The sequence below is a fragment of the Oncorhynchus mykiss genome, chromosome 9 (assembly GCF_057628025.1).
Source record: "Oncorhynchus mykiss isolate SJ-2025 chromosome 9, ASM5762802v1, whole genome shotgun sequence".
In the NCBI taxonomy this organism is placed as follows: Eukaryota; Metazoa; Chordata; class Actinopteri; order Salmoniformes; family Salmonidae; genus Oncorhynchus; species Oncorhynchus mykiss.
Genome location: NC_143030.1, coordinates 78,847,399 through 78,861,341, shown reverse-complemented (window position 1 = coordinate 78,861,341; position 13,943 = coordinate 78,847,399). Strand labels below are relative to the sequence as shown.

Below are 13,943 nucleotides of genomic sequence, written 5' to 3'. Positions count from 1 at the left end.
ATTATAAACGTAAAAAAAAAAAAATGTGTCCTTATTGTTAATAACACAATACTATTATAGAGTTATTGAGTATTATTGAGAAATCAGGTTGTATTGTGAAATGTACTGTAATAGCCTAATAGACTACTGAGCTGCCGTTCATTATTCGTGTCCATCTGAAGTCTAATAAATTGATATTTTCTCAAATTGTTAGAATGTTTTTGACTTAGGGCGTTCAGGAAAAAAAAGAAAAAAAAATCAATTTAAAACCTTTAAAAAAAAATCTAATCGAGCCCGACCTCAGCTTTCTCCACCGTCCATCTGTTTTAACGTTATTTAGATTAGGCCCTCTCGTCCAATAGAAAGCACAGGGGGCGTGGACAGGTCCTGTTGCGCGAGTGGAACGCCGTGAGATACTTCCTCATTAGAGAATGGCGGCTGCCGCCTGCACTACCGTTAACAACGCTGCCGTTAACAACACTACCAACCCGCAGAAACAACACCGGAGGAAAAGTAGAGATACGCGGCGGAGACAAGCAGCTCTCTTTTTCCTTAGTAACATTTCACTAGATGGACGGCCAGTACAACAGACATACCATGGAAACCGAGACAGCGAGTTGCTGGGGGGCGATATCGGGGCGACAGTGGCCGGGATGTTAACCGTGTCTAGCTATGGGACCTTCACTAACCTACCAACGTCTGTGAGCTGCGGGACCGTTGGGAACGTTTGCGCCGTTCCGGGACTCGGAGTTATCACTGTCCCGCCTATCCTCGTTCTGCCTTCGGACTCGTTCAATGATGGGACAACGGAGGTATTTCTGGAGAGGCGAGGAGGATCGTTTTCCTCGCAGGGAAACCTCCTCTCTCCCTCGGGTCTCCTTCCTACTCCTCTCGGACGGCGGAAGTCCTCCACGTTGCTGTCGGTCCAGAGTTGTAATTCGGTGACTTCGGAACCGGGACGGAGGTGAGTTTAGTGCCTTGTAATTCGCGTCCTGGAGGTTTTTTGTGCTGTGTATCTGGGATCGTTTGTAAGGACACCTCAGTCCTTCCTGTCTGTATCCATCGGCTTGTCATTTCAACTGTACCCACGTTTGTGAGTCTTGATACGTTGTAGCGTTGATACACGATACAATGTTTCATTTTAACCACACAACAACCATCCGTTGTTTACATGATATATTCTCTCGACTGGCTACTTTGTAGAGAGAGAGGCACCTAACAAGCAGCTAGACAGACCATTTTACTAAGTTCAGTTAGACTGGACTGAATGTGTCGTTTTACACAGACATTGTCTCATCCCGACTTGCTGTAATACTTTGCTATTATATGAACCAGGTAAATTAGTGTTTTCACTCCCCTTGACGTTTTCCACATTGTGTTACTTTACAGCCTTATTCTAAAATTGATCAAGTCGTTTTTCCCCCTCAATCAATGATAATGACAAAACAAAAACAGGTTTTTTAGAATTGTTTTGCAAATGTGTGTGTATATATATATATATATATATATATATATATATATATAACTGATCACATTTACATAAGTATTCAGACCCTTTTACTCAGTACTTTGTTGAAGCATCGTTGTCAGTGATTACAGCCTCAAAGTCTTCTTGGGTGTGACGCTACAAACTTGACACACCTGTATTTGGAGAGTTTCTCCCATTCTTCCCTGCAGATCCTCTCAAGCTCTGTCAAGTTGTTTGGGGAGTGTTGCTGCACAGAAATTTTCAGTTTTCTCCAGAGTTGTTTGATCGGATTCAAGTCCAGGCTCTAGCTGGGCCACTCAAGGACATTCAGACACTTGTCCGAAGCCACTCATACGTTGTCTTGGCTGTGTCCTGAGGGTCGTTATCCTATTGGAAGGTGAACCTTCGCCCCACTGTGAGGTCCTGAGTGCTCTGGAGCTGGTTTTCATCAAGGATCTCTCTGTACTTTTCTCTGTTTATCTTTCCCTCGATCCTGACTAGTCTCCCAGTCCCTGCCTCTGAAAAACATCCCCACAGCATGATGATGCTGCCACCACCATGCTTCACCGTAGGGATGGTGCCAGGTTTCCTCCAGACATGACGCTTGGCATTCAGACCAAAGAGTACAATCTTGGTTTCATCAGACCATAGAATCTTGTTTCTCATGGTCTGGGTGCTTTTTGGCAAACTCCAAGCGGGCTGTCATGTGCCTTTTACTGAGGAGTGGCTTCCGTCTGGCCACTCTACCATAAAGGCCTGATTGATGGAGTGCTGCAGAGATGGTTGTCCTTCTGGAAGGTTCTCACATTTCCACAGAGGAACTCAGGAACTCTGTCAGAGTGACCATTTGGTTCTTGGTCACTTCCCTGACCAAGGCCCTTCTCCCTCGATTGCTCAGTTTGGCCGGGTTGCCAGTTCTAGGAAGAGTCTTGGTATTTTCCAAATTTCTTCCATTTCAGAATGATGGACTGGGATCTTGGGGGCCTTCAATGCTGGAGAAATGTTTTGGTTTCTGGTACCCTTCCCCAGATCTGTGCCTCGACACAATTCTGTCTCGGTGCTCTAAGGACAATTACTTCAACGTCCTGGCTTGGTTTTTGCTCTGAGATGCACTGTCAACTGTGGGACCTTTATATAGACAGGTGTGTGCCTTTCCAAATCATGTCCAATCAATAGAATTTACCACAGGTGGACTCCAAGTTGTAGAAACATCTCAAGGAAGATCAATGGAAACAGGATGCACCTGAGCTCCATTTACAGGCTCATAGCAAAGCTTCTGAATACTTATGTGAATGAGGTATTTCTGTTTTTATTTATATATATATATATATATATAACATTTCTAAACCTGTTTTTGCTTTGTCGTTATGGGTTATTGTGTGTAGATTGCTGCTGATAATTGTTTTATTGAATCCGTTTTAGAAAAAGGCTGCAACGTAACAAAATGTGGAGAAAGTCAAGGGATCTGAATACTTTTTGAAGGCACCGTATAATCCTCTTTAAATGAACCGATTCTTCAATGTAGCCACCCTTTGCCTTGATGACAGCTTTGCACCCTGGCGTTCTCTCTAAGTCCTCTTTTTAAAGTCAAAAGAGCTCCGTTCCCTTTTGAATGAGGACTCAACCCTTTTGCCAGATCACTTCATCTGTTTTGTGGTCCGAGTCCCGTTTTCATTCACATTGTTTTGTATAGAAAGGTACCAAGATCTTTTCCCGACATTCACTCAATGCATTCTGGGGGTTTTACCATGTGCAGGACGAGCCATTCCATCAGAATGCTGTCATCACACTGATAGATATATACTTATATTTCGGAAGCTAAAAGATTGCATTCAGTTAAAAGATGAGACAATAATTGTAAACAAACGATACTATTAACGTGTACATATTATTGGTAACAGAATAAATAGCAGAAGAATAACTGCACAGAAATAGAGAATTGTACACCCAGCATAGGCTACTTCCCCTATAATTAACCAATAAGACATGAGGGGGATGTGGTATATGGCCGATATACCACAGCTAAGGTCTGTTCTTCTTAAGCACGACGCAACGCGGAGTGCCTGGATACAGCCCTTAGCCGTTGTATATTGGCCATATACCACAAACCCCCTGAGGTGCCTTATTGCTGTTATAAACTGTTTACCAATGTAATTAGAGCACTAAAAAATAGATATGTTTTGTCATACCCGTGGTATACGGTCTGATATACCACAGCTGTCAGCCAATCAGCATGCAGGGTTCGAACCACATAGTTTATAATATGGTACAAAATCTGTCTTCTCACACTATATAAACACCTTACGAAGCTCTCTCAGCCTATAGATCACAACTTGCAAACAAATAATCTGAACAAAAAAAACTGCTGGAATTTATCTACATCCTTGACAATCGCTAATCAATATCCAAAAACACCACGTTTTCTTCGTCTTCTCTCTATTGTGGCATCAGTGTGAAGGGTTATAACTGTAGTCTAGTGTGAGGGGTTATAACTGTAGTCTAGTGTGAGGGGTTATAACAGTAGTCTAGTGTAAGGGGTTATAACTGTAGTCTAGTGTGAGGGGTTATAACTGTAGTCTAGTGTGAGGGGTTATAACTGTAGTCTAGTGTGAGGGGTTATAACTGTAGTCTAGTGTGAGGGGTTATAACTGTAGTCTAGTGTGAGGGGTTATAACAGTAGTCTAGTGTGAGGGGTTATGACAGTAGTCCAGTGTGAGGGGTTATAACTGTAGTCTAGTGTGAGGGGTTATGACAGTAGTCCAGTGTGAGGGGTTATAACTGTAGTCTAGTGTGAGGGGTTATAACAGTAGTCTAGTGTGAGGGGTTATAACAGTAGTCTAGTGTGAGGGGTTATAACTGTAGTCTAGTGTGAGGGGTTATAACAGTAGTCTAGTGTGAGGGGTTATAACTGTAGTCTAGTGTGAGGGGTTATAACAGTAGTCTAGTGTGAGGGGTTATAACTGTAGTCTAGTGTGAGGGGTTATAACAGTAGTCTAGTGTGAGGGGTTATAACAGGGGGTTATAACAGTAGTCTAGTGTTAGGGGTTATAACTATAGTCTAGGGGTTATAACTGTAGTCTAGGGGTTATAACAGTAGTCTAGGGGTTATAACAGTAGTCTAGGGGTTATAACAGTAGTCTAGGGGTTATAACAGCAGTCTAGTGTGAGGGGTTATAACAACAGTCTAGTGTGAGGGGTTATAACAACAGTCTAGTGTGAGGGGTTATAACAGTAGTCTAGTGTGAGGGGTTATAACAGTAGTCTAGTGTGAGGGGTTATAACAGTAGTCTAGTGTGAGGGGTTATAACAGTAGTCTAGTGTGAGGGGTTATAACAGTAGTCTAGTGTGAGGGGTTATAACAGTAGTCTAGTGTGAGGGGTTATAACAGTAGTCGAGTGTGAGGGGTTATAACAGTAGTCGAGTGTGAGGGGTTATAACAGTCTAGTGTGAGGGGTTATGACAGTAGTCTAGTGTGAGGGGTTATGACAGTAGTCTAGTGTGAGGGGTTATGACAGTAGTCTAGTGTGAGGGGTTATAACAGTAGTCTAGTGTGAGGGGTTATAACAGTAGTCGAGTGTGAGGGGTTATAACAGTAGTCTAGTGTAAGGGGTTATAACTGTAGTCTAGTGTGAGGGGTTATAACTGTAGTCTAGTGTGAGGGGTTATAACTGTAGTCTAGTGTGAGGGGTTATAACTGTAGTCTAGTGTGAGGGGTTATAACTGTAGTCTAGTGTGAGGGGTTATAACAGTAGTCTAGTGTGAGGGGTTATGACAGTAGTCCAGTGTGAGGGGTTATAACTGTAGTCTAGTGTGAGGGGTTATGACAGTAGTCCAGTGTGAGGGGTTATAACTGTAGTCTAGTGTGAGGGGTTATAACAGTAGTCTAGTGTGAGGGGTTATAACAGTAGTCTAGTGTGAGGGGTTATAACTGTAGTCTAGTGTGAGGGGTTATAACAGTAGTCTAGTGTGAGGGGTTATAACTGTAGTCTAGTGTGAGGGGTTATAACAGTAGTCTAGTGTGAGGGGTTATAACTGTAGTCTAGTGTGAGGGGTTATAACAGTAGTCTAGTGTGAGGGGTTATAACAGGGGGTTATAACAGTAGTCTAGTGTTAGGGGTTATAACTATAGTCTAGGGGTTATAACTGTAGTCTAGGGGTTATAACAGTAGTCTAGGGGTTATAACAGTAGTCTAGGGGTTATAACAGTAGTCTAGGGGTTATAACAGCAGTCTAGTGTGAGGGGTTATAACAACAGTCTAGTGTGAGGGGTTATAACAACAGTCTAGTGTGAGGGGTTATAACAGTAGTCTAGTGTGAGGGGTTATAACAGTAGTCTAGTGTGAGGGGTTATAACAGTAGTCTAGTGTGAGGGGTTATAACAGTAGTCTAGTGTGAGGGGTTATAACAGTAGTCTAGTGTGAGGGGTTATAACAGTAGTCTAGTGTGAGGGGTTATAACAGTAGTCGAGTGTGAGGGGTTATAACAGTAGTCGAGTGTGAGGGGTTATAACAGTCTAGTGTGAGGGGTTATGACAGTAGTCTAGTGTGAGGGGTTATGACAGTAGTCTAGTGTGAGGGGTTATGACAGTAGTCTAGTGTGAGGGGTTATAACAGTAGTCTAGTGTGAGGGGTTATAACAGTAGTCGAGTGTGAGGGGTTATAACAGTAGTCGAGTGTGAGGGGTTATGACAGTAGTCTAGTGTGAGGGGTTATGACAGTAGTCTAGTGTGAGGGGTTATGACAGTAGTCTAGTGTGAGGGGTTATGACAGTAGTCTAGTGTGAGGGGTTATGACAGTAGTCTAGTGTGAGGGGTTATGACAGTAGTCTAGTGTGAGGGGTTATGACAGTAGTCTAGTGTGAGGGGTTATGACAGTAGTCTAGTGTGAGGGGTTATGACAGTAATCTAGTGTGAGGGGTTATGACAGTAGTCTAGTGTGAGGGGTTATGACAGTCTAGTGTGAGGGGTTATGACAGTAGTCTAGTGTGAGGGGTTATGACAGTAGTCTAGTGTGAGGGGTTATGACAGTAGTCTAGTGTGAGGGGTTATGACAGTAGTCTAGTGTGAGGGGTTATGACAGTAGTCTAGTGTGAGGGATTAAAACAGTAATCTAGTGTGAGGGGTTATAACAGTAGTCTAGTGTGAGGGGTATTAACAGTAGTCTAGTGTGAGGGGTTATGACAGTAGTCTAGTGTGAGGGGTTATGACAGTAGTCTAGTGTGAGGGGTTATGACAGTAGTCTAGTGTGAGGGATTAAAACAGTAATCTAGTGTGAGGGGTTATGACAGTAGTCTAGTGTGAGGGGTTATGACAGTAGTCTAGTGTGAGGGGTTATAACAGTAGTCTAGTGTGAGGGGTTATAACAGTAGCCTAGTGTGAGGGGTTATAACTGTAGTCTAGGGGTTATAACAGTAGTCTAGTGTGAGGGGTTATAACAGTAGTCTAGTGTGAGGGGTTATAACAGTAGTCTAGTGTATGATGCGGGAATCACAAGGGAACCTGGAGAGCGTTATGTTCACATTGCCCTAAAAAAAGGAACCTCTTTAGATGGTCTGTTTGGTTCACTTCGGGGCCTCTTTTTAAGGGTCTGAGTTCCTTCGTTGTGGGTGCTCTGCACAAAAAATAAAGTAAACTGCACTGAATTCACAAACATTCTCTGAAAGGAACCAAGTGTGAAAACACTACTCAAAGAAGCCTTGCTGTGATTGGACAATACACTATAGGCTACTTGTATTTCAATTTCGTTGACCAGAAGGTGTATTATTGGTCAATTACTTCCCCAAAATAAAATAAACAACCAAGTCAACTGCAGTTTCCTCTGTCCACACACACACACACACACACACTCACAAAGACTTCTACTGTAGCCTACTGTGTATAGCTAGTGTACAGAGCAGTGGATGATTTGTGATACGACAGGCACACACTGTGTGTTTACATCATGGGTTGGTACCCCTGTTTTAGCACTACTCATGTACTGGATCTGCCCAAGCAGGACAAGTTACCAGTCACTCAACTGCAGTTTTCTCCACGCAACGCTACTGTATTTGGATAGCCTGTAATACATACCATACGGCACCCTATTCCCTAGACTGTGCACTACTTTGACATAGGGTTCTCTGGTTAAAAGTAGTGCACTACTTTGACATAGGGTTCTCTGGTTAAAAGTAGTGCACTACTTTGACATAGGGTTCTCTGGTTAAAAGTAGTGCACTACTTTGACATAGGGTTCTCTGGTTAAAAGTAGTGCACTACTTTGACATAGGGTTCTCTGGTTAAAAGTAGTGCACTACTTTGACATAGGGTTCTCTGGTTAAAAGTAGTGCACTACTTTGACATAGGGTTCTCTGGTTAAAAGTAGTGCACTACTTTGACATAGGGTTCTCTGGTTAAAAGTAGTGCACTACTTTGACATAGGGTTCTCTGGTTAAAAGTAGTGCACTACTTTGACATAGGGTTCTCTGGTTAAAAGTAGTGCACTACTTTGACATAGGGTTCTCTGGTTAAAAGTAGTGCACTACTTTGACATAGGGTTCTCTGGTTAAAAGTAGTGCCCTATGAAGGGAACAGGGTGCCATTTGGGATGCTGGCTGTCTATGCCACAAAGGGAGGGGGGGGCTGTGGTGGATTGCCTGTTCGTTTTAAAATAGGCACAAGTTACTACTTGTAGTGTGTGATTAGCATAGCAACGTTTATGGCAGCCTACTCATACACCCATCTAGACGTTGAGGCGGAAATGTTTGGTGGAGTCTACAGTTTGTGGGGTCTTTTATAATGGGCCAACTTTAGACTTTCCGTGCAAGGGTTTTGTCAGGTGACTTGTCTCACTGCATCACCGTTAGGTAGGATAGATTGTTTGCAATATAATGTGTTTTGATGTATTTAGGACTAATTTTTCTTTCTCAATGAATGTCGATGAGTAAACGTCATTGAAAATGGTCCAAAAATACACCAAAACACATATCATATTGCATACCTGTTACGTTTTAAGGGTCCTGTCTTAATTCTTTCTGCAAGCGGTTCAGTTGCCAGTGCAAATAGGAGGGAGTGGAATGAGTGTGTCTGTGTCTTGTGCCTCTTTCTAACGCAATTTTATCAGATAACGTACCATTTTTGGATATTGTTGCTTTAGGATATTTTTATATCATATTTGAATTGCGTTTTATTATTTCATTTGGAAAACTTTCAAAGTTTTTTAATAGGAAAAACACCATTCAAGACAGTCATGAGCCTTTTCGTCATCAACAGCCATTATTGATACATCTAGATCTTGTTTTGATTTTTTTTTAGCATATTGTATTAAATTGAAACATGTTCTTGAATTTGTTTCTAAGTGTCTAGTTTTAATAAACCGTGTTTGGATTAATATGTATCAAGTCTTGAAGAACTTTTTCCATTCTGTTGCATATGAACTTTTGTTATGATTTTATTGTTGCAATTTTATTCAATTTATGGGTCTGTAACCAGCAGGGGACTCTCCAGATTTTCCCGATTTAAAAAAAAAATATATATATATATATATATATATATAACTGAAATAACGGTTTGATACATGGAACTAGGAAGTACTGAATTGAGTGACTTGTGTTGTCATTTGGGTAAGTACGGGACGTTACTTTGTCCCAAAATGTAGAATATAATTTTATAGAAAAGCCGTCCATTCCTGGTGCTTTTCACCATGCAAATGTTTTAACTGACTAGTATTTATTTTTGGGCGATCTCTGTTTTTAGTGATTACATTTTTTTTTTTGTCTGCTAATAGCTCCTTCAGGATAGTGGAGTCTAGGAAGGCATGGTCGGGTCAGTCCCACTGTTGTGTAATTCTAATTCGTATAGATTTTCATAGATTTTAAAATTGTAATTAATCTCATGGTTGTTTCTAATGTGTTTTGTATCTTGTCGTATTAAAATTATAACTGGTTTGACGTGTATTTGTTATGTGAGGGCTGTTAGATGTTTACCAGGTTTAGTAACCATTTAGTAGTACCCTTTATGTGAGGGCTGTTAGATGTTTAGTAACCATTAAGTGGTAAGCTTTATGTGAGTTTAACCTGTAGTTGTTGGCTCTCTTCATTCAGTAAAATATATTCCTAATTAAGTTCAGAAATAGTATTTTCTTCTTTACCTTGCAAAGATTATTTTAAGGGCTTTTTTTTCCCCTAAAATAGTGATTTATTTTTCTTTTAATGTTAATTTCTAAACTCGATTGAACGTTTGCTGTATGTTGCTAGTCAACCAACTGGGTCACAGTGTGGTTGTTAACCTGCATGTATAGAGTCACACACACACACACACACACACACACACACACACAAAACATGATGTCAATCTCACTATGTTAGAACAGCGACAACAAACGCAGCAGGCTTGGGGTTAATTCAATTCAGCAAGTTACTCTGGCCTGAACCGTGTTCCATACATTACCCTGGTCTGAACCGTGTTCCATACATTACCCTGGTCTAAACCGTGTTCCATACATTACCCTGGCCTGAACCGTGTTCCATACATTACCCTGGTCTGAACCGTGTTCCATACATTACCCTGGTCTAAACCGTGTTCCATACATTACCCTGGTCTGAACCGTGTTCCATACATTACCCTGGTCTAAACCGTGTTCCATACATTACCCTGGCCTGAACCGTGTTCCATACATTACCCTGGTCTGAACCGTGTTCCATACATTACCCTGGTCTAAACCGTGTTCCATACATTACCCTGGTCTGAACCGTGTTCCATACATTACCCTGGTCTGAACCGTGTTCCATACATTACCCTGGCCTGAACTGTGTTCCATACATTACCCTGGTCTGAACCGTGTTCCATACATTACCCTGGCCTGAACCGTGTTCCATACATTACCCTGGCCTGAACCGTGTTCCATACATTACCCTGGCCTGAACCGTGTTCCATACATTACCCTGGTCTGAACCGTGTTCCATACATTACCCTGGCCTGAACCGTGTTCCATACATTACCCTGACCTGAACCGTGTTCCATACATTACCCTGGTCTAAACCGTGTTCCATACATTACCCTGGTCTGAACCGTGTTCCATACATTACCCTGGTCTGAACTGTGTTCCATACATTACCCTGGCCTGAACCGTGTTCCATACATTACCCTGGCCTGAACCGTGTTCCATACATTACCCTGGCCTGAACCGTGTTCCATACATTACCCTGGCCTGAACCGTGTTCCATACATTACCCTGGCCTGAACCGTGTTCCATACATTACCCTGGTCTAAACCGTGTTCCATACATTACCCTGGTCTGAACCGTGTTCCATACATTACCCTGGCCTGAACCGTGTTCCATACATTACCCTGGCCTGAACCGTGTTCCATACATTACCCTGGCCTGAACCGTGTTCCATACATTACCCTGGCCTGAACCGTGTTCCATACATTACCCTGGCCTGAACCGTGTTTCATACATTACCCTGGCCTGAACCGTGTTCCATACATTACCCTGGCCTGAACCGTGTTCCATACATTACCCTGGTCTGAACCGTGTTCCATACATTACCCTGGCCTGAACCGTGTTCCATACATTACCCTGGCCTGAACCGTGTTCCATACATTACCCTGGCCTGAACCGTGTTCCATACATTACCCTGGCCTGAACCGTGTTCCATACATTACCCTGGCCTGAACCGTGTTCCATACATTACCCTGGCCTGAACCGTGCTCCATACATTACCCTGGCCTGAACCGTGTTCCATACATTACCCTGGCCTGAACCGTGTTCCATACATTACCCTGGCCTGAACCGTGTTCCATACATTACCCTGGCCTGAACCGTGTTCCATACATTACCCTGGCCTGAACCGTGTTCCATACATTACCTTTGCTTGTCACACACTGTCGATGCTAGTAGCTTCATGCTTATTGAGACTGTCGATGCTAGTAGCTTAACGTTCACTCTTCAAGGGTAGACAGAGGGCTAGTAGCCATAGCAAGCTGTTTTTGTAAATAACAAATTTGTTCTTAATTGACCTGCCTGGTAAAATGAAATATGTTGTTGCTCATACAAGACAGGTGAGACGGAGATGAACACACAGACCACAGAAGAGGCTGCTCGGTGAGAACAAGCCCTACGCTGGAATCTGAATGACATCATCACTCTAAGGGGGCCAGAGGAAACGGTTGTTGTTCTGTCTTGTGAAACTTTCACATCTGAAAATGGTCTTAGCTAGGCTTATAACGAGGAACTGAAACAAACCACTCCCTACAGCACGATGATGTCACACTGTAAAAGTTGCATGACCAGCTAGGACTGTGTGTTGGGGGTGGGGCCCGGACTGTGTGTTGGGGGTGGGGCCCGGACTGTGTGTTGGGGGTGGGGCCCGGACTGTGTGTTGGGGGTGGGGCCAGGACTGTGTGTTGACTGTCCTCTGACCTCTGCTCTATCCCCCCTCTCTTCCCAGGCTGTCTGTCTCCAGAGCCAAATGAATGAAGTCCTGTATAAACACATAGTCTCAGCCTCTAGCCTGCATAATGTCTATCTGGTAACAGCCATTCCAGGACAGATAACATGCATGGTCCGTTTTTCTCCTAATACAGGCCTGTCTGTCCAATAGACCACCTGTCTGTCTGACCCATTGATCACCTGTCTGTCTGACCCATTGATCACCTGTCTGTCTGACCCATTGATCACCTGTCTGTCTGACCCATTGACCACCTGTCTGTCTGACCCATTGACCAGCTGTCTGTCTGACCCATTGACCAGCTGTCTGTCTGACCCATTGACCACCTGTCTGTCTGTCCAATAGACCACCTGTCTGTCTGACCCATTGACCACCTGTCTGTCTGACCCATTGACCACCTGTCTGTCTGTCCAATAGACCACCTGTCTGTCTGACCCATTGACCACCTGTCTGTCTGACCCATTGACCACCTGTCTGTCTGACCCATTGACCAGCTGTCTGTCTGACCCATTAACCACCACTGTGTATATATGTGTGTGTAGAGTGTTGGACTAGTAACCGAAAGGTTGCAAGTTCAAATCCCCGAGCTGACAAGGTACAAATCTGTCGTCTACCCCCTCCTTTTTCGAACATTCTGTTAAAAATCGCGCAACTTTTCAGCGTCCTGCTACTCATGCCAGGAATATAGTATATGCATATGATTAGTATGTGTAGATAGAAAACACTCTGAAGTTTCTAAAACTGGTTAAATCACGGCTGTGACTATAACAGATCGTGTGTTTCATCGAAAAGCGCAAGAAAAACTGCTCTCTGAAAGCTACAAATTATTTCCATGCGTCACTTTCATGGGTTGTTAAAAATGTATTATCGACCTGCATGCAATTCCTACAGATTCCACACGATGTCGCCATTGTCGTCATTTTCAATTGAGTTTTTTCTTGGTAAATCCAACTAACTGGATTCCGTTTCTTCCGGTCTCCACCAGGATGTTTTGAATGTGCACATTGGCAGCCATTGATTTGAAGACGAGGAGCTATTGAATACACATCGCCCTGTAATCATTTTGATAGATTATAAACGTTTACTAATACCTAAAGTTGGATTACAAAAGTATTTCGAAGTGTTTTGTGAAAGTTTATCGTCGACTTTTTTAATTTAAAAAAATGACGCAGCGTTTAAAAACGATGTTTTTTTTCTGAATGACACAGCTTCCATAGAAAGCTATTTTGGGTATATATGGACCGATTTAAACGAAAAAAAGACCCAATAGTGATGTTTATGGGGCATATAGGAGTGCCAAGAAAGAAGCTCGTCAAAGGTAATGAATGTTTTATATTTTATTTCTGCGTTTTGTGTAGCGCCGGATAAGCAAAGTCTTTGTTTACGTCGCATTCAGGCATTTTGAGGTGTTGCATGCTATCAGATAATAGCTTCTCATGCTTTCGCCGAAAAGCATTTTAAAAATCTGACTTGTTGGCTAGGTTCACAACGAGTGTAGCTTTAATTCAATACCCTGCATGTGAATTTTGATTAAGGTTTGAGTTTTAACGAGTACATTTAGCATTTAGCGTAGCGCATTTGCATTTCCAGGTGTCTACTTGAGACATCTGCGTCTCAAGTAGGAGCAAGAAGTTAACCCACTGTTCCTAGGCCGTCATTGAAAATAAGAATTTGTTCTTAACTGACTTGCCTAGTTAAATAAAGGTTAAATAAATAAATATATATATATATATATATATATATATATATATATATATATATATATATATATATATATATATATATATATATATATATATATGTATGTATGTATGTATGTATGTATGTATGTATGTATGTATGTATGTATGTATGTATGTATGTATGTATGTATATATATATATATATATATATATATATATATATATATATATATATATATATATATATATATATATATATATATATATATATATATATATATATATATATATATATATATATATATATACATATATATATATGTATATATATATATATATGTATATATATATATATGTATATATATATATATATATATATATATACATAT

The 13,943-nt window shown here is 41.8% G+C and overlaps 1 protein-coding gene across 2 annotated transcripts in view; it reads left to right on the top strand.

Moving 5' to 3' along the window:
• The first annotated feature begins 384 nt into the window (after positions 1–384).
• LOC110531283 (CDK5 and ABL1 enzyme substrate 2) overlaps positions 385–13,943 on the top strand; it is a 57,250-nt gene continuing 43,691 nt past the window's right edge. For both annotated transcript variants that reach the window (XM_090185537.1, XM_036989000.2), the window contains exon 1: positions 385–943. In XM_090185537.1, coding sequence (XP_090041663.1) covers positions 411–943 — 533 coding nt within the window. In that variant the 5' untranslated portion in view covers positions 385–410. The remainder of the gene's footprint in view (positions 944–13,943) is intronic.